Raw genomic sequence first — 24298 nt, 5'->3', positions numbered from 1 at the left:
AATTTTGAGATGAACACAGACTCAGAGACCATCAAGACCGCGTGCAAAGATATTCTGCAGAAAAATTCAAAGAACAGACGCCATCAGATCAAGAAGAAGTATTTTGAGTAGCCGCAAATAAAGTCAGCATTAAGTCTCCGGTGCCTGATCTAACGGATGGTGAATGGCAAGCTCTGGTGGAGATGTGGTCTACCCGAAGACACAAGGTTTGTCTCTCCTTTGTTTGATGCTTTATGTTCTGCACATGATATGCTAGTGCTAGATCATGCTGACAGTATGCTTTTTTGTAGGAAACCTGTGTGTCGAACAAGATGAATCGAGGAAAAATCGTGTACAATAAGAGAACTGGTTCCAGGCACTACACAGCACACATTTTTGCCACTGTGAGAAATTTTCTCTAGAGACCTTACCGTTTGATCCTCACTGAAAAACATTTCTGATTCTTTCTGAATAACATTTTCATTTCTGTTGAAAAACATTTCAGAAAGAAGAGCGTAAGGGTGAGGAGCTGTCTGTGATTGACTTTTTTAAGGCCACCCACAACAGCAAGAAGCACGGGTTTTCGGAGCCAGACAAGACTGCTATAGTAAGTCACTCCATGCTTTGCCCTATTTGATTCACAGCCAGCTTTGATGCTTTGATGATTTGATGATGTTTGATTCGGAGCCAGTCAAGAACACACGCTATGTTCCATGCTTTGATGATGTTTGATAGTTCAACAAAGATATCAGAACTTGCTGTAGCTATTTGTTGCATTTTTTATGATATCATGAAATTTGATCTGAATGTTAGTTTGATGATCGGCTCACTCAGTAAGCCATCTTATATAGAACCACGATTCTAGGCTTAATGAATTGATCATATTGTTCCAATTGCATGTCTCCAGGTCACTAGTCATCATCTTCTTGTATAGATTTTGTGTGCTGGTTTGATTACTTCAAATAATCCATTTGTGTGCTGGTTTGGTTTCTCTTGCTTGGTTTGGTTTGCAAACTGTGAAATAGATCTCCCACTAATGCCTATCATTTTCCTCCATATGCTAGCTTGAGATGGAAAAAATGAAGGACGTGTCGGTACCAGAAGGTGCAGAGCCAAAGTCTGCTGTTGAAATTGTCGAAGAAGTTCTCAAGACCGAAGTCAAGCAAAGCACATTCCTCAGGAATGTTGGGCTCCAGTCATCTAGGAACTCCAGCAAAGCAACTGCTGAAGTGGCTGCTCATGTTCGTGACCTTGAGCAGAAGCTGGAGAGGTCTGAGCTTCAAGCTGAAGTGATGCAAGAAGAATTGGCGGCAATCAAGATGAAGGCGGAAGAATCTAAAGCTGCACGCGACAAGGAACTTGAGCTGCTGCGCAATAAGTCTCAAGAGCAGGAAGAGAAGTTAGCCCACTTGATGGCTCTCTTTGGAGCTAAGGCAGTTTGATGGTTGTGCAGTTTGAGTAGGTAGTTGCATTGCTACCTAGTTTGATGGCTGTTTGATGGCTGTGAACCTCTTGTGCATTTTGTCTTTGAGCATTTTGTTGCATTGCTGCCTGTGAAGTTATGTGAACCTGTGAAGTTATGTGATCTTATGAACCTATGAAGTTATGTGAACCTGTGAAGTTATGATCTTGTGAACCTGTGTTTATTTCCTGTGAAGTTATGTGGATCACTTGTGCACCTGGGCCTTGCTGTTTGAACCTGGGCTTGTGGATCACTTGTGCACCTGGGCCTTTCTGTTTATAGTTATGCAAAATAAGAACCTGGGCTCTAAAAAGGCCGAGGCCCAAACAAGAATTAGACTAAAAAGGCTTGGGCCTAAAAAAAGAAATGACTATAAGAAAAAAAAATTATGAAAGGCTGCATAACAGAAAATAAAAAGGCCAAGGCCCAAATTCGAACTAGACTAAAAAGGTTGTGGACCAAAACAATGGTGGACTATAAAAAAATTCATCAAAAAAGGCTCCATTCCCAGAAAATAAAACGCCAAATTATTGGGCCAGGCCCATGCAGATAAGCAAAATAAAGAGAAAAAAATTAAATGGGCTGAATTATTGGGCTTGGCCCATGTACACAGCTGAAATGGACCGGGCTGATTCTATTTTACGACCTTTTCATTTGGTCGTAATTCTGCCACGCCAGCTTGCCACAGTGGATCTGACGTGGTGTGGTCGGATTGCTAGTGACCAAAATAATTGGTCGTTAAATCTATGACCATTTTTGGTCATAAACATCTACGACCATTCCAAAACAAAGGTCGCTAAGGTCAGTTTACGACGGCCAGCTTTTGACCTTATGTTTTTGTCACAAAAAGGTCACAAATGGAAAACTGTGACCATTCAGTGACCAATAGTGGTGGTCACAAGTTGACATATTTCTTGTAGTGGGCCTAGAGATAGCTCTCCGACAATTGGAGTGACAAATCCTAATCTTGATCCATGCCTTCTCAACAAATACCATCTGAGACACCTGTAGAGCACCTTTATAATCACCCAATTACGTTGTGAAGTTTGGTAGCACACAAAGTGTTCCTCTGGTATTTGGGAGTTGCATGATCTCATAGTCATAGGAACATGTATAGTTATGGAGAAAGCAATAGCAACAAACTAAACGAACATCATGCTAAGCTAACGGATGGGTCAAGTCATTCACATAATTCTCTAATTATGTGATCCCGTTAATCAAATGACAACTCATGTCTATGGTTAGGAAACATAACCATCATTGATTTAACGAACTAGTCAAGTAGAGGCAAACTAGTGATACTCTGTTTGTCTATGTATTCACACATGTACTAAGTTTCCGGTTAATACAATTCTAGCATGAATAATAAACATTTATCATGATATAAGGAAATATAAATAACAACTTTATTATTGCCTCTAGGGAACATTTCCTTCATTTACTACTTAGTAATACTTGGTGATGCATGACAGGTTGTTGCCCTCGCGGTGGAGTGTTAGTTATAAATGTTTGTAGATGGATGTTAGTCTATACGTACATGAATGGTATTGCTTGTATAATATCATCGCAACACATGTTATGATTTTCCATGCTTGTTTTCATCATTCATTACACACACACTTATGTTTATATTTACATTGGTGTGTCGTTGTTACTTGCAAAGATGTTGTTAGGGAACCCATGAACCGCAATACAACTTGTCGCATAGAAACAAGCAGTACTTGTACATGCACTTCTATTTTTTGCAATTATTTATGCCGAAAGTAGAAAACACTTCCAACAATACAATACACCCAAAACTTGTAACTATCAAAACTAGTGAGATTGACAATCTCACTAGAGTCGTTGGGGACACAAGTGAAGTTCTTAACCCATGTTGCAGTAGTCATTGGACCAGAATGTGTTGATACTATAAATTTATAACCTTTTTAAAAAACCGAGGAGACTTATCACTTGCTTTTAACACTTAGACTTGGGAGACCAACATTTCTTCTAGGAGTAGATACATAGAGCAACAAGCAACACCTATGCCCATGAGGCAATCCTTAGACTACTAACATGTTAGACATTAGAATACATCCATGTTGGATGAGCCAGGAAAAGATTCTAAACTTTGGCATAGCCTGGGCCTCCCATATAGTTTTTGTCATGTATTTTGGATCCAGCCGTGAATCTGGGTTTGTAGGAGAAGGCCGCGGAGTAAATCCCATCCATATTTTATCTAGACATGAAGATGGGATTTGTAGGCCAATGCCATAGAGTAAATCCCATCAATTATTACTTCAAGCTGATGTGTGTTGGGTTGGGTTGGTAGGACCTGATTGGTTTAGGGCGGACGCCATGCATTGATGGATAGTACTAATTGAGCTAGTGTGGCAGACCGTGCGACATCTAGTTGTTGTCCTTTATCTCTTTCATTCAGGAAGCCTTTTGTGATCTTGAATAAACCAGGTGCCCGTAAACGAAACGGCACTTGATCACTGCAGTTTTCATGTCCAAAGAGTGGTTTACCACCGCAACTGGTGGCAATCTCCTCCCCTTCCTAACTTATTCTTTGATATTCCCCCAATCTAACATGAATAGGTATTTATCTTCCCTAATAATATTTTTCTGAGAATGTTAAGCTAATGTTTGATAAGTTGAAAATGTATGCATTCCTGCAAACTTTATCTCCCCTAGGTATTTGGTTATTTTTAATTACCAATGAAAGCACACCTAGGCATCTAAGTGAATTTCAGAAATCATTGATGAGAAATAAAGGGACTAATGCATGTGCTAAGTGTATGAACATCCTAGAAAAGTGTCACTTGGCAAGCAACGTGACCCCCCACCCCAAAGGAAATTTTCTGTGACGGTCATACTTTGATGTAGATCTACACATTCCTTTTTTCTTCATGGAGAAGGCTACCTCTTTGGATTACTTTGTCAGAGATCCCAAAGCCACCCCCAAACTTCCATTGGAAGTAATCCTTAAAGTTTGAGTGAGGAATTAGGAAGGGATGGAATCCTACTTGATATTCAAGTTCTTCCCCCATTTGCAAGAGCATTTCAATAATTCGCTGAGCCTTTTCTGTCTTATATCTCTTGTAGGTTAGGGACTCCTAATCGGTTGGTGTCACTGGGAGGATTCAAGCTGTGGATTTGCCCCATGATTTTGGGAAGGTTGGAGGCCAGCTTCAAGGCCTACCTTTAGCGGCTGAGCACAAGATTTGTTTGTCAAATCTCGAGGAGAAGAAGGCTAGACATTTTGTTGTCATTGGGAAGCCTTGCGCCACTTGGCCTCACAAGTGAAGAATAGTGTCATCTCAAAGACTTGAGCCTTGGGATACATCACTTTGGCTTTTTGTGCCCCTTTGTTTAATTACTCTTGTTACTTACTTGCTTAGTGGTTAACTAGATAGTTTATCTTCTTCTATATTGTTTTCTAGTCATATCTTGTGGTGTGCCTTCATGATGTGGAAGGGAAAAGGTAGTGGGTTCCAACTACTTAAGAATAGAAAACTAGGAATACAATGCAGGAAATTGCACCATGCTATCGTATGTGTTTTATGTGATTATTTATCTTATTCTTGTACAAGACTAGTTTTTTAAAAGCATATGATTTCTACAAGTTCTACAACAACGCGTGGATATCCTATAATATTTATTTAAGTTTTGGCTGGCCCATCGATTTTTGCTCTCCATCAAAATTATGTGGGCCCACCCGTGCCACACACACGCTCGATGTTACTAGAACCGTAGTTTCTAGAAACATCTGTTTCCAACCCATTTTTTGAATGGTAGAAGGGTCTGGAAGGACTTAGATTCATATTAGACAAGCATCAAGGCACATCTTACAGAAGGACCATCAAAAAGTGAAAGTAACATTTTGGTCCAAACATTATTCATACAGATCATGAAAAATGAAGCAAGCAAGCAATCCAGTTTTGGGTGCAGACCTAGTTGGTTATCGAGTTGTCTTGCCTACCTCAAATAAAGTTGACAATATTTGGCAAGTCTTGGTATTGCCAATATTTGGTAATTCCAACATTTGGCTAGCCAAATATCGGTAGCAAACCAATCATTCTCTAGGAATGCTAGGTTGAGATAAAAATATCTACCTCCATTTTTCCACCACGGACGAGGGGAGAGGGGCGGGGGGGTAGAAGAAGCCAGGAACGATAAGTGGTGGAACTCCACATGGTCGCCATCCCCGACTAGAAGATGTTGCAATCCGTCCTCACCCGAGAGAGAAACCAAAGATGAAGGAGAGATGCTATAAGGTTTTTCGTTAGCTGCCTGATGCATCCCCAGTCAAGGATCATGGCAGCAAGGAAAGAAACTAAGAGGAATTAAAGTAGGCACTAGATCCGGGGATCCATCAAGCTTATTGAAAGGGTTACGATGCAGAAGCCATCATCTGTTTCTGGCACCCACCAACGAAGCATCGTGAGGAAGAGGAATCCGACTACCTAGCTTCGGACGCTACTTATGAGTGTTGGACACCAACCCGACCGGCATGACGCTAACTTTCGACATAGCACCAAACGGTGCCAAATGGTCACAAACGCTAGACCCTGCGACTACTACTATTCTATACAATGGCACATCCTCCTCTTCCATTCCCACTTCACACTACAAGAAAAAATTTGTAAGCCGTGTACCTAATACACTCGGCTTATGCCGATTTAAACTCGGTTTATATATAAGTCGAGTAAAACTCCCGGCTTATAGTACACGGCTTACAATGGACCGGCTTATCAGGTATAAGCCGGGTGCCGTGACAAAAACACTCGGTTTATACATAAGCCGAGTGTTTATAGGTGGCACTCGGTTTAATAAAGTAACATAACGGCAGTTGGACGTTAACGGCCACGTGTCACCGTCTCTATAAGCCGAGGGCCGAGGTGAGCAACACGGTTTATACATAAACCGAGGGCCAAGATGAGCAGCCCGGTTTATACATAAACCGAGGGCCATCGTGTCGGCTTATATTTGACAGGGCCATGGCATATATTCCTATAAGCTAGGTGCTAGATCCCTGAGATACTCGGCTTATAGCCCAGATAGCATATTATTTTTTTGGCTTCAGAGGGCAGCAACAGCAACATTTAAATATATATATATATATATATATCCAGCAATACATATCTAACAAATATGTCTAGCAATATATATACAGGACAGCACTATTCTAATCCCAAGATTAGAATAGTTATTTGGATCATGTCATGCCTATATAGGAGGCGTGGAGGTCCTCCCGAACTCGATCGAAAAAAAATACCGACCGTCTGTCCCCACCTCGCGTACATCCCGCACCTCGATCCCCCACATCCCGCATCGTGAACCTCCACCCGACCCCCACGATTCCCAGACACCACGCGCCGCCGCCCTTGGTAACCTCGTGCGCCGCCGTCCCCGGCAACACTACGCGCCGCCGCCACCGGCCAACCTCGCGCGCGTCGCACCTAGAAACCCTGGGCGCCATCGCCCGGCAGGAACCAGGGAGGCTCCACCGCCTACCAGATCCCTTCAGCGGTGATGACCTCCCCAGATCCCCTGCCGCCGCCGCGACCTCCCAGACCTCCCCACTGCCTCGCCATGACCGCACCACGACCTCCCTACCGCCACCGCGGCCGCACTCCGCCTCCAACCGCATCACCGGCAACCACTATCCCTCTTCCAACTCGCCTCCAACCACCTCACTCCCCCTGCACCGCCAACAAGGCTTCCCCACCCCCCATGATTCTCGGCCGGATCCGCTACTCCTCCACGGGTCTGGCCAACCGCCTCGCCGGCCGTGGATCCGCCGCCGGGACCAATCTCGACGCTGCCTGCCTCCACCATGCACTGGTGCCCCATTGAACTCTGACCACAACGACGAATACCAACGTTGCAGGTATTGCCTCTCCCTCCCTCTCCCCAATCTCTCCCCTATCTTCAATAATCTCTATCTCTTCTTTAGGATTTAAACTTCTTTGAATTTGCACAAAAAATTACTGCAAAAAATGTTTCTGTATTGGCTTATGGTGTCTGAACTGCAGGTCTTCACACTTTGTCCGAGTGTCGCTCTAGATGAGCAGTGACAACAAAGGGAAACAAAGGTTAAAAATGGTGCTCACGCTCATGCACACCTCTCTCTACAAGCTCGTCCCAGCCAACGCATTTGCTGCTCCTGCGAGACGCTTGCCACTGCTACTTCTGTGTGGTGCAATGCTCTTTCAAAGTGTTTTGCCTTTGTTGCCCGCTAGGTGTTTGTGAAAATGTCTACTAGGGAGATGCTATGTAATACATTTATGGCTGAAGATAGAATAAAAGCACCATTTTTAGATTCATTTTTTGGCTGGTGCCTCATGAAGTATTTCAATGCTCTCCAATGGATGGATCGTGTATTGTTGGATTTACCAAACTAATGTAACAGATCACTAGGTTGTTCAACTTTTAAGCTGAAGAAAAACTGCACAATTAAGATATTCACGAAAATGAGCTCGATCGCTTATCATTTCTATGGTACCAGCACGAGGAACAACTCGTCCTATTTTGCAGCAGTGGATGATGTTGTTTGAGGAGGACTGGAGTTCAGAGTGATGTTGTACAATTAGTGATTTTAAATATCTAAAATACAAATTTGGAAGTTCAAAAAATTTGCGCAACAAGTTCAAAAAAAGTGGTTCAAAAATCTTTATAATGGATTTTCCTTGTTTGTAAAAAATTAGAGAAGTTCAAATTAAAAAGTGGAGAATTTCAAAAGATTGTATAAAAACCGATTTTCCCTATTCAATAAAAACTAGAAGTTCAAATTAAAATTAATGGCACGATATCATTGTTTATATAAAAAAGCATTTTCCCCGTTACTAAGCAATAAAACTAAGAAGTTCAAATTTTAAAAATGGCGAAGTTCGATGTCTATAAAAAATCTGGATTTTTCACATTATTAAAAAATAAAACCAAGAAGTTCAAAATTTTAAAAGAAAAAAGTTCAAAAAACTCGATTTTCCTCGTTACTAAAGAATAAAACTAAGAAGTTCAAATTAATATAAAAGAGAAGTTCAAAGTTGATAAAAACCTCAGATTCTCATTCTAAAGAATAACTAAATAAGTTCAAATTAAAATAAGGGAACAACAAAAAAAGTTTTAAAAAGATTTTCCCCTTTTCAAAAAATTCAGATTTTCCCCGATACTAAATATTAAACCAAGAAGTTCAATTTTAAAAAAGAGAGTAATTCAATGTACATTAATAACTCTGTTTTTCTCATTACTGAAGAATAAAACCAACAAGTTCAAAATTAAAAAGTTAGAGTGGTTCGATATAGAAGTTCGATGATTATAGAAAACTCAGATTTTCCTCGTTATAAAAGAATGGAAACAAGAAGTTTAAAAATAAAATAACAAGAAGTTCAACTTTTAAAAATAGAGCGCTTCAAAATTTTATAAAAATGGATTAAGAAATAAAACCAAGAAGTCCCTATTAAAAAGAAGGAGAAGTTCGATGATTATAGAAAACTCAGATTTTCCTCATTATTAAAGAATGGAAACAAGAAGTTCAAAAATAAAATAACAAGAAGTTCAACTTTTAAAAAATAGAGCGCTTCAAAATTCATAAAAGAAGGATAAAGAAATAAAACCAGAAAGTTCATATTAAAAAGATGGAGAAGTTCGATGACTATAGAAAACTCAGATTTTCCTGTTATTAAAGAATGGAAACAAGAAGTTCAAAAAAATATAAAGAAGTTCAACTTTTAAAAAATAGGGCGCTTCAAAATTTCGTAAAAAAGATTAAGAAATTCAAATTAATATTCATAAAAAACTCAGATATTTTCATGTAACCGTGAGAAGTTTAGATTGATAACCGTTAGAAGTTCATGTACTACACGGTGTGCATTTTGTATTAAAAAGGAATAAAAGAGCAAAGACTAAAAATTTTGTTGTTATAAGTTCAAGTCCTCGGTCGGATGAAAAATTATTGTGAGAGAGGTTTGCATAAAAGGAATATCATTTGTGTAATACTCACGAATGAATGAGATAATTACAAACGAAAGTACGTCACAGAAGTTCAACGTGAAAACAGCATGAAGTTCAACTACTACGCTGAATGAATTTAAGATGAAAAACTTTTAAAATCATCACGAGTATGAAAAAACGATCAACATGGGAAATTTATGTGCTTATAGCAGCTTTCCATTGGTATATCACTTGCTCAATTCCGGTGAGTGGGTGGAGAGTTACGAGCAGTGGATGGAGACCTACGAGCAAAAAAAATCACGTGAAAAATAGAGTAAAGTTCAGGTACACGCGTCGAGAAGTTCAGGTTCTTCACGCGGTACATTTTCGAAGAATCTGTTTCGCGATAAAGGCAGAACGCATGATCCCGCCGTTTTTGAAATTACTTGAAAACGGCTAGGAATCAGAGAAAACCATCAACATGAAAAAGTTTCGCATTTTCCATAGCTTTTCAGTGGTATATTATTTGCACCATTCAGATAAAGTTTGTAGAAATTACGGCGAAAATACGATTTTCACCATTTTTGAAACTGACTTAAAACCATAAAGAATTGGGAGAAACAGTACATACCAAAAAGCTTCGCATTTACTCTAGCTTTTCCAACGCCATATCAGTTGCTGCATTCGGACGCACGGTTAAAAAATTAGCTCGAAAATACGAATTCGGTAGGACTTGCACCATTTTCTAAATTACTCTTAAACCATTCAAAATTAGAAAAAAAAACTTTCCAGATGAAAAAGTAGCATATTTTCATAAGCTTTCCAAAGCCGTATCATATGCCTCCATTGGATTAGCCGTTTAGAAATGACATCGAAAAAACGAACTCAGCTGTTCGGTTTACGAAATTTGATATTTTTTCAAATTACTCTTTAACCATAGGGAATTAGAGAAAACTTTCAACATGTGTAAGGAGCGGTTTTGCTGCAGCTTTTCAACGCCATATTATATGCCTCATTCCGATAAACGGTTTAGAAATGCGATCAAAAATACGATTCACGTTTTTTGTGCGAAGAAAAAATGGTTTTCAAAACTGCTCTTAAACCGCTTATATTTTGCCAAAAATTTAAGTTGGGTCATGATATTGGTGTCCATAGCTTTCCAACGGTATATCGCAAGCCCCATTTGGGCAATGTTTGCGGAAGTTCAACCAAGTTCACAGGGAAGTTCAACGTACTACTAGCGGGGCAGGTCAGGTTGTGATCAGAATATTATTCTGATCCCGTGATCAGAATAGTGTTTATGTATATATATATCCAGCGAAGGTTCACATCAACAATATATTACAACTTGACAACATAACAAACCGACCATTAGTTCAATGTCCATGCATGCATACATTCCAAGTTCACACATGCATACATATCCAACGAAGGTTCACAACAACATCCTTACATATGCAACAAGAGCTCACAAACGAAAGCATGACTTCCAAGTTCACACTAAGCATGAACCAAAAAGATGCAATGAGCTTCCACCACAGCATGTATGCCCACCGTCGATGGCATCTGTGATGGAACCTGTAAGTCCATTACCACACGCATGAGATTCTAAAGTTAAGTTGCAAACGATCGATAAGGGACAAGAGTCAACAAGAATCAACATATAAGAATTCACACAGATACTAGAAGATTCACAACAAGTTCTATCTTGAAGCCCTCGATCTAGCACGCAAAAATATACATCCAGGTCCGCAATAAGGCTCTTCAGCTTGCATCTTCGACACGGACATCTTATCTCCGTCTCGTTCTTTTGAAGCATCTCGGCCTTCGCGAAGCTCAAAAACCTATTCACGATGCCTTCGGTCATTGTGCGGACCATGGTCGCCTGCGGGGTAGAGCAAAACGATATTTTAGAACCAAGAAAAAATTTGGCATGACCTTCCCTAAAAATAGGACCAAAAAGAATGCATAGTGCCAAAATTCTCGCCGAAACGGAAATGAATCAACATTCCGGCAAAATATTGGCAACTATCACATTTCAAATACCGGTACCTGCAAACACAAACATATATGCAACACCACAAACACATGCAACAACACAAACATACATAGATCTAGCTAGGCCACAAAAAGTGCATGTGCACGTTGTTGGAGTGAGCTAGGGAGTAAAAAAGTAGATCTACATCATGAAGATAGCTTTCCCCTTACTTACCTATCAAAAAAAGGTAATTTCACCACTTAATTTTGATGAATCTATGGTGGAAATGAGGTGAGGAGGAGGCAGCCGAAAGCATGGAGAAGGAGGTGGAGGAAATGAAGTGGGGAAAGTGAGTGGGTAGGTGTGGCTGTCCAAAATATCTTGTTGGGGTCTCAGGTTACTAATGGCGCACCACCTGCAAATGCGCCATTAGTAACCCTGGTTACTAATGGTGCACCTGCAGGTGGTGCGCCATTAGTAATTTTGCAGAAAAGTAAAAAAAATATATACTAATGGCGCACTTTACAGGGTGCGCCATTAGTAGTTTAAACTAGTAATGGCGCACTGTGAGGCGGTGCGCCATTAGTAGTTTTGCAAAAAAAAGAATAAAAAAAATTCAGTACTGGCGCACTCCCTGTCTGGTGCGCCATTACTAGTTAGAACTAGTAATGGCGCACTTCGGTAGGATGCGCCATTAGTATGTATGTAAAAATGAAAAAAAAATTATCACTAGTGGTGCACCTATTTTCTGGTGCGCCATTAGTGTCTTCCACACTAATGGCGCATCACCAACTAGTGCGCCATTAGTATATAGTAGTGGCGCACTACTTCCCTGGTGCGCCATTAGTGTCAATCCTATCTATAGCCCTTTTCCTAGTAGTGGGGACCATAGAATATTCTCAAGTATTAGCAGCTGAGTTGTCAATTCAACCACACCTGAAAACTTAATATCTGCAGCAAAGTAATATGATCGTAGTGATAACGGTAACGAAAGGTAACAATAGTAAAAGTAGTGTTTTTGGTATTTTGTAGTGATGATAGCAATAGCAATGGAAAAGTAAATAAGCGAAGAACAATATATGGAAAGCTCGTAGGCAATGGATCAGTGATGGAGAATTATGTCGGATGCAGTTCATCATGTAACAGTCATAACCTAAGGTGACACAGAACTAGCTCCGGTTCATTGATATAATGTAGGCATGTATTCCGAATATAGTCATACATGCTTATGAAAAAGAACTTGCATGACATCTTTTGGCCTACCCTCCCCTGGCAGCGGGGTCCTTACGAAAACTAAGAGATATTAAGGCCTACTTTTAATAGAGAACCGAAACAAAGCATTAACACATAATAAATACATGAACTCCTCAAACTACGATCATCACCGGTAAGTATCCCGATTATTGTCACTTCGGGGTTAACGGATCATAACACATAAAAGGTGACTAAGACTTGCAATATACAATCAAGAACACTCATATATTGATGAAAACATAATAGGTTCATATCTGAAATCATGGCACTCAAGCCCTAGTGACAAGCATTAAGCATAGCAAAGTCATAGCAACATCAATCTCAAAACATAATAGACACTAGGAATCAAACTCTAACAAAACTAACTCAATTACATGATAGATCTCATCCAACCCATCACCGTCCAGCAAGCCTGCGATAGAATTACTCACACACGGCGGTGAGCATCATGATATTGATGATGGAGGATGGTTGATGATGACGATGGCGACGGATTTCCCTCTCCAGAGCCCCGAACGGACTCCAAATCAGCCCTCCCGAGAGGTTTTAAAAATTGGTGGTGGCTCCGTATCGTAAAACGCGATGATTTCTTCTCTCTGATTTGTTTCTCCCTGAAACTCAATATATGAAAGTGAAATTGGAGTTGGAGAGGCAATAGGGGGCCCATGAGGTAGGGAGGCACGCCCTAGGGGGGAGGCACGCCCCCCACCCTCATGGCAAGGTGGTGGGCCCCCTGACCTTCATCTTTGGAAGGTATTTTTCTTATTTTCTGAAAAGTGTCTTCGTGAAGTTTTAGGTCATTCCGAAAACATTTCCTCCTACACATAAATAACACCATGGTAGTTCTGCTAAAAACAGCGTCAGTCCAGATTAGTTCCATTCAAATCATGCAAGTTATAATCCAAAACAAGGACAAAAGTGTTTAGAAAAGTAGATACGTTGGAGACGTATCATTATGTAACTAGGTCTGAGGCATCCAACACATGAACTAGAATCAGCATGTACAACAGCAAGTGGTAGGGTAGAAAATTTCTACCTGTACTAAACATACACCAGACATCCAGCTTTCCATCCCTAGCAACTAAAGTCTCAAAATTTACAGTTTCTTCAAATAGTAGCAGTGCAAACTCACAACTCTTCACATAATGATTGAGTGCCCAGCACAACATACCATTGAGTTGATTTGGCCACATTGAGGCCTTGCGCTGCAGCCAATGTTTCAGTAACTCCTCATCTCCTAAAAATTTCTGTCTTTTTCCATGAACACCTACTACACCTGCATGACGAAACAATCAATTACTTCACTTGGCTGTAGCAAAAGTGGTGAATATACATAACTACAATTACCCTTGCATAAGCTGAACCGGTCATGGAGAAAAAACGAGTAACAAATGACCACGCAGCCAACGCCACACAAACATATGTATTATCAGATTATGGTACTTACAAGAATAGCCTGTAAACAAATTTATGAAAAAGACTAGCACCTTGATTTTAAAATATGTGATGTAACTAGGTCGAGGCATCCAACAGATTGACTACAATCAGCATGTACAACAGCAAATGGTGAGCTACAAAATAAACAGGGCAGTGAGGTGTGATAAGTTATTTATAAAGCAGGATTGGGCTTCCCAAAAAAGACCACATGAGCAATAAGAGGGTAGTCTAGTGTGATAATTTATTTGTAGATGAAAAGAGCATAACTAGTAATGTAGACATCTAGGGCAAGGTAGCAACCTTTTACCATATAAAATCAACACATTTTCTTCATCCAATTTAGTCCACAAAGAATGGAAGCACTAACCAAACAATGTATATCCAGTAGCAATTTTAGGGAACAATGACAGTGAGCTAGATCAGGTGCAAAATGAAATGCCATTCATGAGCATAAGCATCAACCATAAACGCATCATCTAGAACAAGATATGATATGAATTGCAGAATTTGGTCATACCACTACACAAGAACCTGGAATCGTGGTGCACAACCTCAGAGTAAACCAAACCCAAGAGGGACCTCGTCACCATAGTTTGGTTTCACAACCAGAAGAGAAAATAGCTTCGAACGGAGTAGCGATGACATGGGAAAAAACCTCAAAGTCAAGAGGGATTGTGTCCAAATCTACACTAGGAACAAATCTGCATGAGTGATGTTTACAAATGGGTCCGCTCGTCTTAGTCTTCACATGCCGAACAAAAAGTGATGCAAATTCATCTGTCTGTACTTATAAGTGAAAGTGCTATCTAACAAGTCAGATTTGTCGATAGAGAGAGATCCTAGATCCTCGTGATCCAACAATCAAGAATTTCGTCAATATAGGCAGCTTTGCTCTCATCTTTCCTAGGATGGATTCCTATACCTAATCACCATGGAATTTCGTCAAGTGTCAAACTTTTCTACTGACTTACTCTAACCATAGAACAAAAAATCAAGAATTTGTACACCACGAACAGAGAGAGATGCATGTTGCGGGGAGGAGAAGACCTTGTGGAAGGGGAAGGTGCGGCTGCTGCCATGGCTATATGGAGGTCTTGGTTCCCGGTGGTCCTTGTCCTCCTTCTCGTCAGGTCCCTCGAACTTGGACCTCTAACCAAGTTGACGAAGGAGGGCCAACTTCACCAACTCCATGGCCTGTGAAATCGAATGAACAACGGACTAGTCTGTTAAATCAACAATGGAGTCAACAACTCCATGGCCTACTAAATAAACAACGGACCTGCTGCTCGATCTGATCTGGGAGCATAAAAAAGAGGCCCGAGAGACGGACCGCCGCGAATCTGGCCACCGGCTAACCTGCTGATTCTCGATCCGATCCGATCTGGGAGAGAACGTGAGGGGAGGGTGGGGGATAGGGTTGAGCCCATGAGAAAGGTCGCCGGTGGTTGCAGGCGGCGGTGATGTAGGAGGGAGGAGATGAGCCGTCGCGGTCGCCGGCGGTGAAGTGGGCGGGGGAGGGGAGCGAGGAGATGGGGAGTGGGATTGCGTACGAGTGGTGGACGGGCACCGAGGATTTTGGCGACCCGCCTGATTTGGGGGAAAAGCAGCGGTCGATTTTGGGGGAAACAGAGCAAGCGCGCCTGATTTTTGTTAATTCCCGCGCGTTTTGTGCTAAGGTAAGCCGAGTGTCAAATACTGGCATGCGGTTTACATTCTTATTTTATAACAGCTATTTTCTTTATTTTATCTTACTTTTTGCATTTTCATTTTATATTTTTGGTATTTTCTTTTCAAAAAACTGGTCGATCCAGTCGGTTTTCTAAAACCCGGTGAACCGGGCGGTTCACAGAAACTAGACGGCTCGATAGCCCCTCCATCGACTTGTTTTGGTGCAACCAAGGTGGGGCTAGAATCGAAAAAGAAAAAGAAAAACTCCTTTGGTAGGGTTTCGGCCGAATTGGGTGCATCTATTGATTTTGTACATGGGCAAAACCCTATCAGGCGTCGCCACTCCCCTCCGGTACCACACTTGTCTGGCACCGCACCGCAGTGACGCCACCTCTCCCTAGCTACTCCGCATGAGAGCACTAGGCCACCAGCCCGCGCGCCCACTCCCGCTCCCACCGTCCTGCATCGCCTCTATGCTGCTGGGTAGAGGGGACGTCGCCGCCTGGTCGGTCTGGTAGGTCTGGGTAGAGGGTCTGTTCGCCGGCACTCCCTACCAACATCGCCCTTTCATACATATATTTGGGTCATATGAAGGTGGGTGTGCTCTTCCTACCCACCCTCATGCGGTTTTTGGAGATTTCTCGGTCCGCAGGGCCCACGTGATCTACGTGTTTGACAAGACTCCAAAGGGTTTTGACCGAGATGAATTTCTCTTGGTTTGTGTTAACGCATATCACGGTGACATGTCAGACCTTGTTTGATCACATGCCTTCACGGTGACATGTCGGCAGCACTAAGTGCGGCACATACACTGTAGGTGCAGAACGTTCCCCTCGAGACAGTCGCGTTTGTGAAGCAAGTGCCGCATCGGAGTTGTTCGTTAGGTATTTAACCATCGGCCACCCTTTCATACATATATTTAGGTCATATGAAGGTGGGTTTTCTCTTCCTACCCTCCCTCGTGCGGTTTTCAGAGATTTCTCGATCCGTAGGCCCCATGTGAACCATGTCTTTGACCAGACTCAAGAGGGCTTTGATCGAGGTGAATTCCTCTTGGTTTGTGTTAAGGCAGATCATGGTGACATGCCTTCACAAGATTTCCTTCCAGCGGCACTAAGTGCAGCACCAGCATTGTAGGTGCGGAACCTTCCCGCGAGACTATCGCGTTTATGAGGAAAGTGCCACATCATAGTTATGCATTGGGTATTTAAACATCGCACCACCCATGTCTACATATATTTAGGCCATATGAAGGTGGGTGTGCTCTTCCTGCCCTCCCTCATGCGGTTTTCGGAGATTCTCCGATCCTTAGGGCTCGCATGATCTATGTCTTTCATCAGACTCGACAAGGGTTTGACCAGGTGAATTTGACTATGTTTCTGTTAAGGCAGGTCATGGTGACATGCCGGACCAAAGGCGCTATGTAAGGCACCAACACTATAGGTGCAGAACCTTCCCACGGGACTAGCGCGTTTGTGAGGCAAGTGCCGCATCAAAGTTGTGCATTGGTTATTTAACCATCGCACACCATTTCATACATATATTTGGGCCATATGGAGGTGAGTGTGCTTTTCCTACCCTCCCTTGTGCGGTTTTCAGAGATTTCCCGATCTATAGGGCCCGGCCGCACTATTTACGTCTTTGACCGGACTCGAGAAGGGTTTGACCGGGGGTGAATTCCTCTTGGTTTGTGTTAAGGAAGGCCATGTTGACACGCCAGACCATATTTGAGCATATGGCTTCACAAGAATCCTTCCCGATGCCGCTAACCGTGGCACCAACACTGTAGGTGTAGAACATTCCCGCGGGACTATCGTTTGTGAGGCGAGTGCCACATTAAACTTATGTATTGGATATTTAACCATTGCACCGCCCTTTCATACATATATTTTAACCATATGTAGGAGGGTGTGCTCTTCCTACCGCCCCTCGCATGGTTTTCATAGATTCTTCGATTAGTAGGCCCGTGCGATCTACGTATTTGACCGGACTCGAAAGGGGTTGGACCGAGGTGATTTCCTCTTGGTTTGTGTTAAGGAGGGTCATGTTGACATGCCGGACCTTGTTGGAGCACATGCCCTCACAAGATTCCCTCTCTGCGGCACCAGTAGTGTAGGTGCAGAACCTTCCCACGGGATTGTTGTGTTTGCGAGGCAAGTGCTGCATTGAAATTGTGGGTTGGGTATTTAACAATCGCATCACCCTTCCATACATTTATTTGCGCCATATGTAGGCGGGTGAGCTCTTCCTACCCTCCCTCATGCCGTTTTCAAATATTCCTTGATCCGTATGGCCCGCACGATCTACATCTTTGACCGGCTCGAGAGGGGTTTGACCGGGGTGAATTCCTCTTGGTTTGTGTTAAGGCAGGTCATGGTGTCATGCCAGACCATGTGAAGGCATGTCCAGATCCCGTTGTTAACTATTGATCGGCTCGAGGGGGGTTATGGAAAGTTCTCGTTGTCGTTGGAATGGGCTCCAGAGACATCCAAAAAATGCGAGATTTTTGTGTGGAAGAAAAGTGTGAATGGCCGTCATGAGATGATGAACCCTAGTGGGACGATATGGCCCCACAAGGGGTGCCATGGGCTGTGGCAGGCCCTAGGCCGAATTTCTAGGGGAAGGAATCCTTCCCTCTTCCACCAAGTGGAAGAGGAGAAGGATCCCCCTCCTTGTGGCGCCCCCTCCTCCGTCTCCCACCTATACATGTAGGGAGGCCTCCCTCTTGAGATACATCAAACCCAAGGGCCTCTCTCCCGCATAGCTACACGCTCCCGGCCTAATTGGCCTAAATGTTTAGGCTCCTAATTAGATGAGTTATAATCTCAGTCTAATTGGTGCAATAGAATTAGACTTCTAGTTAGACGAGAAGATCACTAGGCTGTCTCATTCTCTAGTTTTCTCGCACTTCTTCTTCCTGGACGTCAAATCTCTACCGGACTACTACCATAGAACACATGGATACCTCGGAGAGGTCGTCTACTTCGACTCTCGTCTCGAAGAACTCTTCTCGTGGCTAAAAGGTATAACCTAACTGCGGGAATCCATGGGATCGTTAAACTGCGCCGACTCGTCACTGCTTCCGCTACTCCGACCATCGGTGATTTTTGTCATTACCGCCATCTTCATACTGCTCCTGTGTGTGATCGTGTAGCATAATTTAAATTTTTGTTCCGTAGCATGTTCCCCTACAAGAACCTTCTTGTGGACTGTCATGTTTGTGAGAGAAGTGCCACATCGTAGTTGTGCATTTAGTATTTAAACATTGTACAACCCTTTCATACATATATTTGGGCCATATGCAGGTGGGTGTGCTCTTCCTACTCTCTCTCGTGTTGTTTTCGGGGATTCCCCGATCCACGGGCCCGACCTACATCTTTGACCGGACTTGAGAGGTCTTTGACCGAGGTGAATTCCTCTTGGTTTGTGTTAAGGCACGTCGTGGTGACATGCCAGACCTTGTTTGAGGACATGCCTTCACAAGATTCCCTCTCAGCGGCACTAGGTGCGGCTACAACATTGTAGGTGCAGAACCTTCCTGCGAGATTGTCGCGTTTGTGAGACAAGAGCATTTTTGGCTGCTAAACCTTTCCGGACTTTCTGAACATGCCAGACCCTAAACCTTTCTGCGGTATTGTCGTGTTTATGTGGCAAGTGTGTTTTCGGCCAAAAAGCTAGGGGGTACATACTTTTTGACATACCCACCAACAAAAGCATTCATCTAATAACATGAATAAGGGGCGCAACAACCTATCCTTATGCATGTGATCCTAATATAGGTACACTAGGGGATTGGAAGAGTACAAGACCATCAAAATATTAAAGTGGCAGTAAATAGAGAGAGATAGGAAAATTGAGGCCATAAAAAATAAGTCCCATGAAAACTAGTTGGGAGAAAATGAGTGAGAAAGAATGGAAATCATTTTAAAACCATTTTGCCATAAAAAATAGGCTGGCAAAAATCTGAGAAAATATAAGCCGGGTGCTTTCACTTGACACACGGCTTATATGCCATGTAAGCCGAGTGCTCCCATTGGGCACACGGCTTATAGGCTGCTCCGTGATGGCCCCGTCAACCATCTCCATTGTAGACACGTGGCAAATATCTTTGCCGAGTGTGCGCTATAAGCCGATAGCCTTTTTGTGTAGGTGCCGTGTACCTCATGTAAGCCGAGGGCTTTTCAGGACCACTCGGCTTACTGGATACTATAAGCCGAGAGCATTTTATTTGCCGGGTGTTATTTCCTCCGCACTCGGCTTAAAGGAAATATAAGCCGAGTCCCCGAAAAATAGCACACGACTTATAGGGTAACACACGGGAAAACTGTTTTTTCCTGTAGTGTCAGCCCGCAAAAAGAGGGGGGCGGGTCTAGTGGTGGTGGTGGTGGTAGTGTGGAAGGGGGAGAGAACAAGGAAGCTAAAACTCAGTCCACTCAGATTTAACCAAGTCTCAGTCAACCTTGCATCATTTTGTCCCATCGTTCACAACATTTCTTCCTACCGGTTACATCATCCGTCTTGCTGATTGTAGCATGTCGTGTCCCATGTCGAGTGTAGCACATCATCTCACCCGTTGCAACATTCTCCATTGACGGATGTAGCAATTTAGTCAGGGCGGTTGTAGTATATGTTGTCGTTGCTTGCAATACCGTCACAACATTTTTTGTTGTCGTTTGCAGCATCCAGCCCTGCCGATCCTAGCACCACAACTACACTGATCGTCACTCGACTGATACACAAAAGCAAAGTCTTATCACTTAATTAATTATCAATAAAATCTATACCTACTAATAAAGCAAGGTGCGTTTCGTCGATTTTTTCATCTGTTCACCATCGATTTTTTTAATCCAAGGTGGTACTAATTTTCTGTATGTCCATCTGCCATAAAACAAACAGTTTTATGCAAAATCTCATACGTGGCCGCGCGCGCTAAGGCCCAGCCCATTTATTTCCTGTCCATGCAGCTGAGAACCATTATTTACCGCACTGGGCGTAAAATAGACGAGGTTTCGCATATGGCACCCAGTATTGGGACGACCCATTTTTATTTTTTCTCTGTTCTGCTTCTTTTTCCTTTTTCTTTTCTTTCCCTTTTCTTTTATCTTTCCTTTTTCTTTTTTCTCTTTCAAGTTTCTTTTTGTTTTTCCTTTTTTCATAAATTCAATTTTTCAGAATTTTAGTTTTTGATTAATTTTCGTAAAATCTCCAGAATTTATTATATTTTTTACCATTTTGAATTTTTTTCCAAATTTTAGATTTTTATTCCCATTCCAGAATTTATTGAAAACCATAGAAAACTTTCGCATTTTAATTGTTTTTTATGTTTTCCAAAATTGTTCGATATTTTCAAAATAAATTGCATTTTGAAAATGATACAAATTAAAAAATATTCATTTTTATTGAAAAGTTCACAAATTCAAAGTAATGCTTGTGTTATAAAACATGTTTTTCAAAATTGTTTCAATGTTTAAAACATATTTAATTTTAAAAAAAATTTCACATATTCAAAAATTGTTCGTTTTCTTATAAAAGATTCATATTTTTAATTGTTTTTGTGAATTTCAATAAATTTTCATGTTTCGAATAATATTCAAGATATCATAATTATTAATTTATTTTTTGATAAGTTCAATAAGATGAGAAGAAAATGTTTTGAATGATACGCTACAGTATATTATTAAACATTCGCGCTGGCCATTTGTTAGCAGGAGTTGTTTGTTCGAGTGGCTAGCAGCACGTGGTCGAGTTTTTGAGGTCGTGAGTTTGATCCTTCAATTCAGTGGTTGTTTTGAATTTTCGTTCGCGCCTTACAAACACATGTCGTTTTGGTGCCTGCCACTTGCCTGGCCAGACTTGAACTGTTGTGCATCCGACGTGCTATTTGACAATAAAAAAGAATATTTTTGTTGAATATAATTAAAAAAAATTGTGGACACATGGCAATAAAAGAGGATATGTTGGCTTGGCTCTGACTAAAAATATGTGAGCAAGTGATCGCTGAAATAATTACAGAGAATAAACCCTGGTAAAGTAGGGACTACCTGGTTATATGTTGATTATACCAATGAAACGGGATTCGCTACAATTTGTACTATATTTGTTACGTCATTATAGGAGAGAATGGTCGAAACAACTATGGCCTGAAGGTCGCCGTGCTGCCACAAAATAAGGAGGCAACCACAACCAGACATGGTGGCGGACACAAAGAAAAAAGGCACAAGTTGGGTGGTGGCCACCACTTCGACCAACCCCATCACTATTAAGATCTCGTGGGCCAAACATGATCTATGAGAACGTCGCACCTCCTCGCTCTGTAGCGCCACCACTATGAAGACCGTTTTGATGAACACATCAATTATGTCTCCGATGCTTCTCATAAAAAAATATTTCTTTCGTTGCAACGCACGGACATATGCGCTAGTCTCTTGTAACGTGGAAGACAGAGCAGCCCCGCATGACCGCCAGGCCACCCCCCGCCACTAAAATCCAAGCCCTCCACCAGGCGCCAGCACCACCGGCCGTTACACTACAAACCAAGAAAACCATCATTGTTCGCACCAACCCACCCAACACACAGAGCAAAGCAAGAAACCGCACGGCACAACACTGCCAGTTCCCTGCTTGAAGTGGCGTCCACAGATCGGCATGTCGACGGCGGGAGGCCCGTCGGGGACGACGGCGTCGCAGCATGGGGGCGGCGGCGGGGGGTGCTGCAGCTCCAGCGGGACGCTGGAGCTCGTGGCGGCGTTCACGGCGGTGTGCCTCGCACTCTACGGGGTGATACTGTACCTCAACTACCTATACGTACGGTGGAGCGGGCGGGACGGCGTGCATCGGACGGGATCCAGCACGGCAGCCGGGCCGGCGAGGAAGAGGGCCGGCGGAGGGGGGCTCGACAAGGCGGCGCTGGCAGCCATGCCGGTGGTCCGATTCAAGGCGGAGGCGCGTGGCGACGGCAGCGAGGTAAGGGAGGAGTGCGCGGTGTGCCTGAGCGCCATGCAGGACGGCGACGCGGTGCGCGCCTTGCCCGGGTGCAGGCACTCGTTCCATGTCGGGTGCGTCGACGTCTGGCTGTGCGCGCAGGCCACCTGCCCCGTCTGCCGCGCGCACCCTGCTCTCCCGGTTCCGGCAGCGAAGGACGGCTCCAAGAGGGCGGAGACCGCCGGACGGGAGCCGGACCTGGAGAGCCCGGTATAGCATGCGTGCGTCGCCCCCGAGCTGCCGGTATGGCTTAAGGTAGTTAGCTGCTGCATAGGTGTTGCTTCATCGGCTTGTCTTCTTGGAAGCGTGTGGATGGATGGCTACAGCTACTAGATGGTTATCCACCGAGTACATAAGTTTTGTGTTAGCTTGCTTCAATTGGGGCCGATGATCTGCGTGCATGGCTTCTATAAATTGTAATCCTACGGACTCTTGCATTGCTGATAGGTGAAGTCCCCCAAATCATTTCGTAAGTAAGTTCATATTTTCCCCGCAAAAGAAAAAGTAAGTTCATATTTGATGTACCCGTATGATATTGGCCCCCCTTTTCCTAGTTGCAGGAATAGCGATGTGGAATGGTTGTGACATAGCCGGGGACATCTTTTGGTGCTAATTTACAGGATTGCGAGACAAATGGTCTTTAGTTAAACGCATGGTCTAGGCAATTGGAGCACTGTTAGTTAAATAACCAACCACCTAGTAATTGTATTGCAATTGTGGCCACTCAGGTGTGAAAATTGTGGATGGATGACCTGTATGCACGGCTCAAAGGGACACTACAATTCCTTCAGTGGTGAATACTACATTTTTCAATCCCATGAGCGAGAGTGGCCAGATATGGATGAGACTAAGGCTTATCAGTATCTTATAGTATAGACGAACCCCACCAATAATCATTAATTGTTATTTTGCCGCGTTCACATCTTCCACGTCACTTTAATTATGGAAAACGTTGCGTACCGACGGACCGGCCGAAGCTGCTCGATCGCGAAGGGATCTAGCACTACGATGTCTCTCGATACACGTTTTCCATTGTTTGTTTTTCCTTTCCTCGGCCCGCCCACGTGCCCTAGGCCCATCACGACTGTTTTTCTTTCTCTCATCATATCTGGTGCGTTGTACTCTGCCCTCCGTTATCTTCTTCCACGCGCGGTCGTCTTCAAGCTCCTTCTCCACAAACCGCTTGTTGAAATGCTCCGACATGGGGGTGGGAAAATGAGCTGCAACCGGAGCCCAGCGAAGATACATCTGTGGGAGAATCACCACCGGCGAGTTGCGACCATGCCGGCCGCATGCTGGAACCAGCGTCGCGGCATGCTGGAACCAGCACCATTTTTTGCTACATGCATTCATGGCGGAGCTACAATCCGCAACGGCGGAGACGAGTTTTTGCTGCAATCGTCATCAATTTTTGCTACGACCGGCGAGAAATTTTGCTACATCCATTCATGCCAGAGATGCGACTGGGTTGGGACGGCGACGAAGATGTTTTTCTTGGCTACCATCGGCATTTTTTTTGCTACAACCACGTTGCGCTTGTGCTACAATCAGCATCTCATTTTGCTACAATCAGCTTGCAACCGGCGCGGTCACCACGCTCGCCGGTTGCAGCTTTTCGA

General features: G+C 43.1%; 2 protein-coding genes across 8 annotated transcripts; one reads left to right on the top strand and one right to left on the bottom strand.

The window, feature by feature from the left end:
* Nucleotides 1–13016: 13016 nt before the first annotated feature.
* LOC125550856 lies at nt 13017–15683 on the bottom strand. Of its 7 annotated transcripts, XM_048713968.1 has the most exons (6): nt 15310–15677; nt 15078–15224; nt 14081–14164; nt 13941–13951; nt 13765–13869; nt 13017–13438 (listed from the first exon to the last, which is right to left on the bottom strand). In XM_048713968.1, exons 2-6 carry the CDS (start codon nt 15107–15109, stop codon nt 13386–13388), a joined length of 285 nt encoding a protein of 94 aa, XP_048569925.1. In that variant the 5' UTR covers nt 15110–15224; nt 15310–15677; the 3' UTR covers nt 13017–13385. The 7 variants fall into 7 exon arrangements, 2 of the variants coding, with proteins under 2 accessions (XP_048569925.1, XP_048569924.1); XM_048713967.1 differs by lacking the exon at nt 13017–13438 and having other exon boundaries at nt 13445–13869; nt 15310–15673; XR_007301968.1 differs by lacking the exon at nt 13941–13951 and having other exon boundaries at nt 13039–13438; nt 14081–15224; nt 15310–15683.
* A 6523-nt stretch (nt 15684–22206) lies between these two features.
* Nucleotides 22207–23209, top strand: LOC125553617 (RING-H2 finger protein ATL74-like). Its single transcript, XM_048717375.1, has one exon. It carries the CDS (start codon nt 22344–22346, stop codon nt 22893–22895), a length of 552 nt encoding a protein of 183 aa, XP_048573332.1. The 5' UTR covers nt 22207–22343; the 3' UTR covers nt 22896–23209.
* Nucleotides 23210–24298: the final 1089 nt, after the last annotated feature.

The sequence above is a fragment of the Triticum urartu genome, chromosome 4 (genome assembly GCF_003073215.2).
Source record: "Triticum urartu cultivar G1812 chromosome 4, Tu2.1, whole genome shotgun sequence".
In the NCBI taxonomy this organism is placed as follows: Eukaryota; Viridiplantae; Streptophyta; class Magnoliopsida; order Poales; family Poaceae; genus Triticum; species Triticum urartu.
Note: the sequence above shows the minus strand (reverse complement) of the source record. Positions and strands in the feature narration are given on the sequence as shown.

Coding starts and splice junctions, on each gene's coding strand:
- LOC125550856 (XM_048713967.1), bottom strand. CDS start 15,109: ATGGCAGCAGCCGCACCTTCCCCTTCCACAAG. Junction 14,165..15,077: donor GCACCTTCCCCTTCCACAAG/GTCTTCTCCTCC, acceptor TTTATTTTGTAG/CTCACCATTTGCTGTTGTAC.
- LOC125553617 (XM_048717375.1), top strand. CDS start 22,344: ATGTCGACGGCGGGAGGCCCGTCGGGGACGACGGCGTCGCAGCATGGG.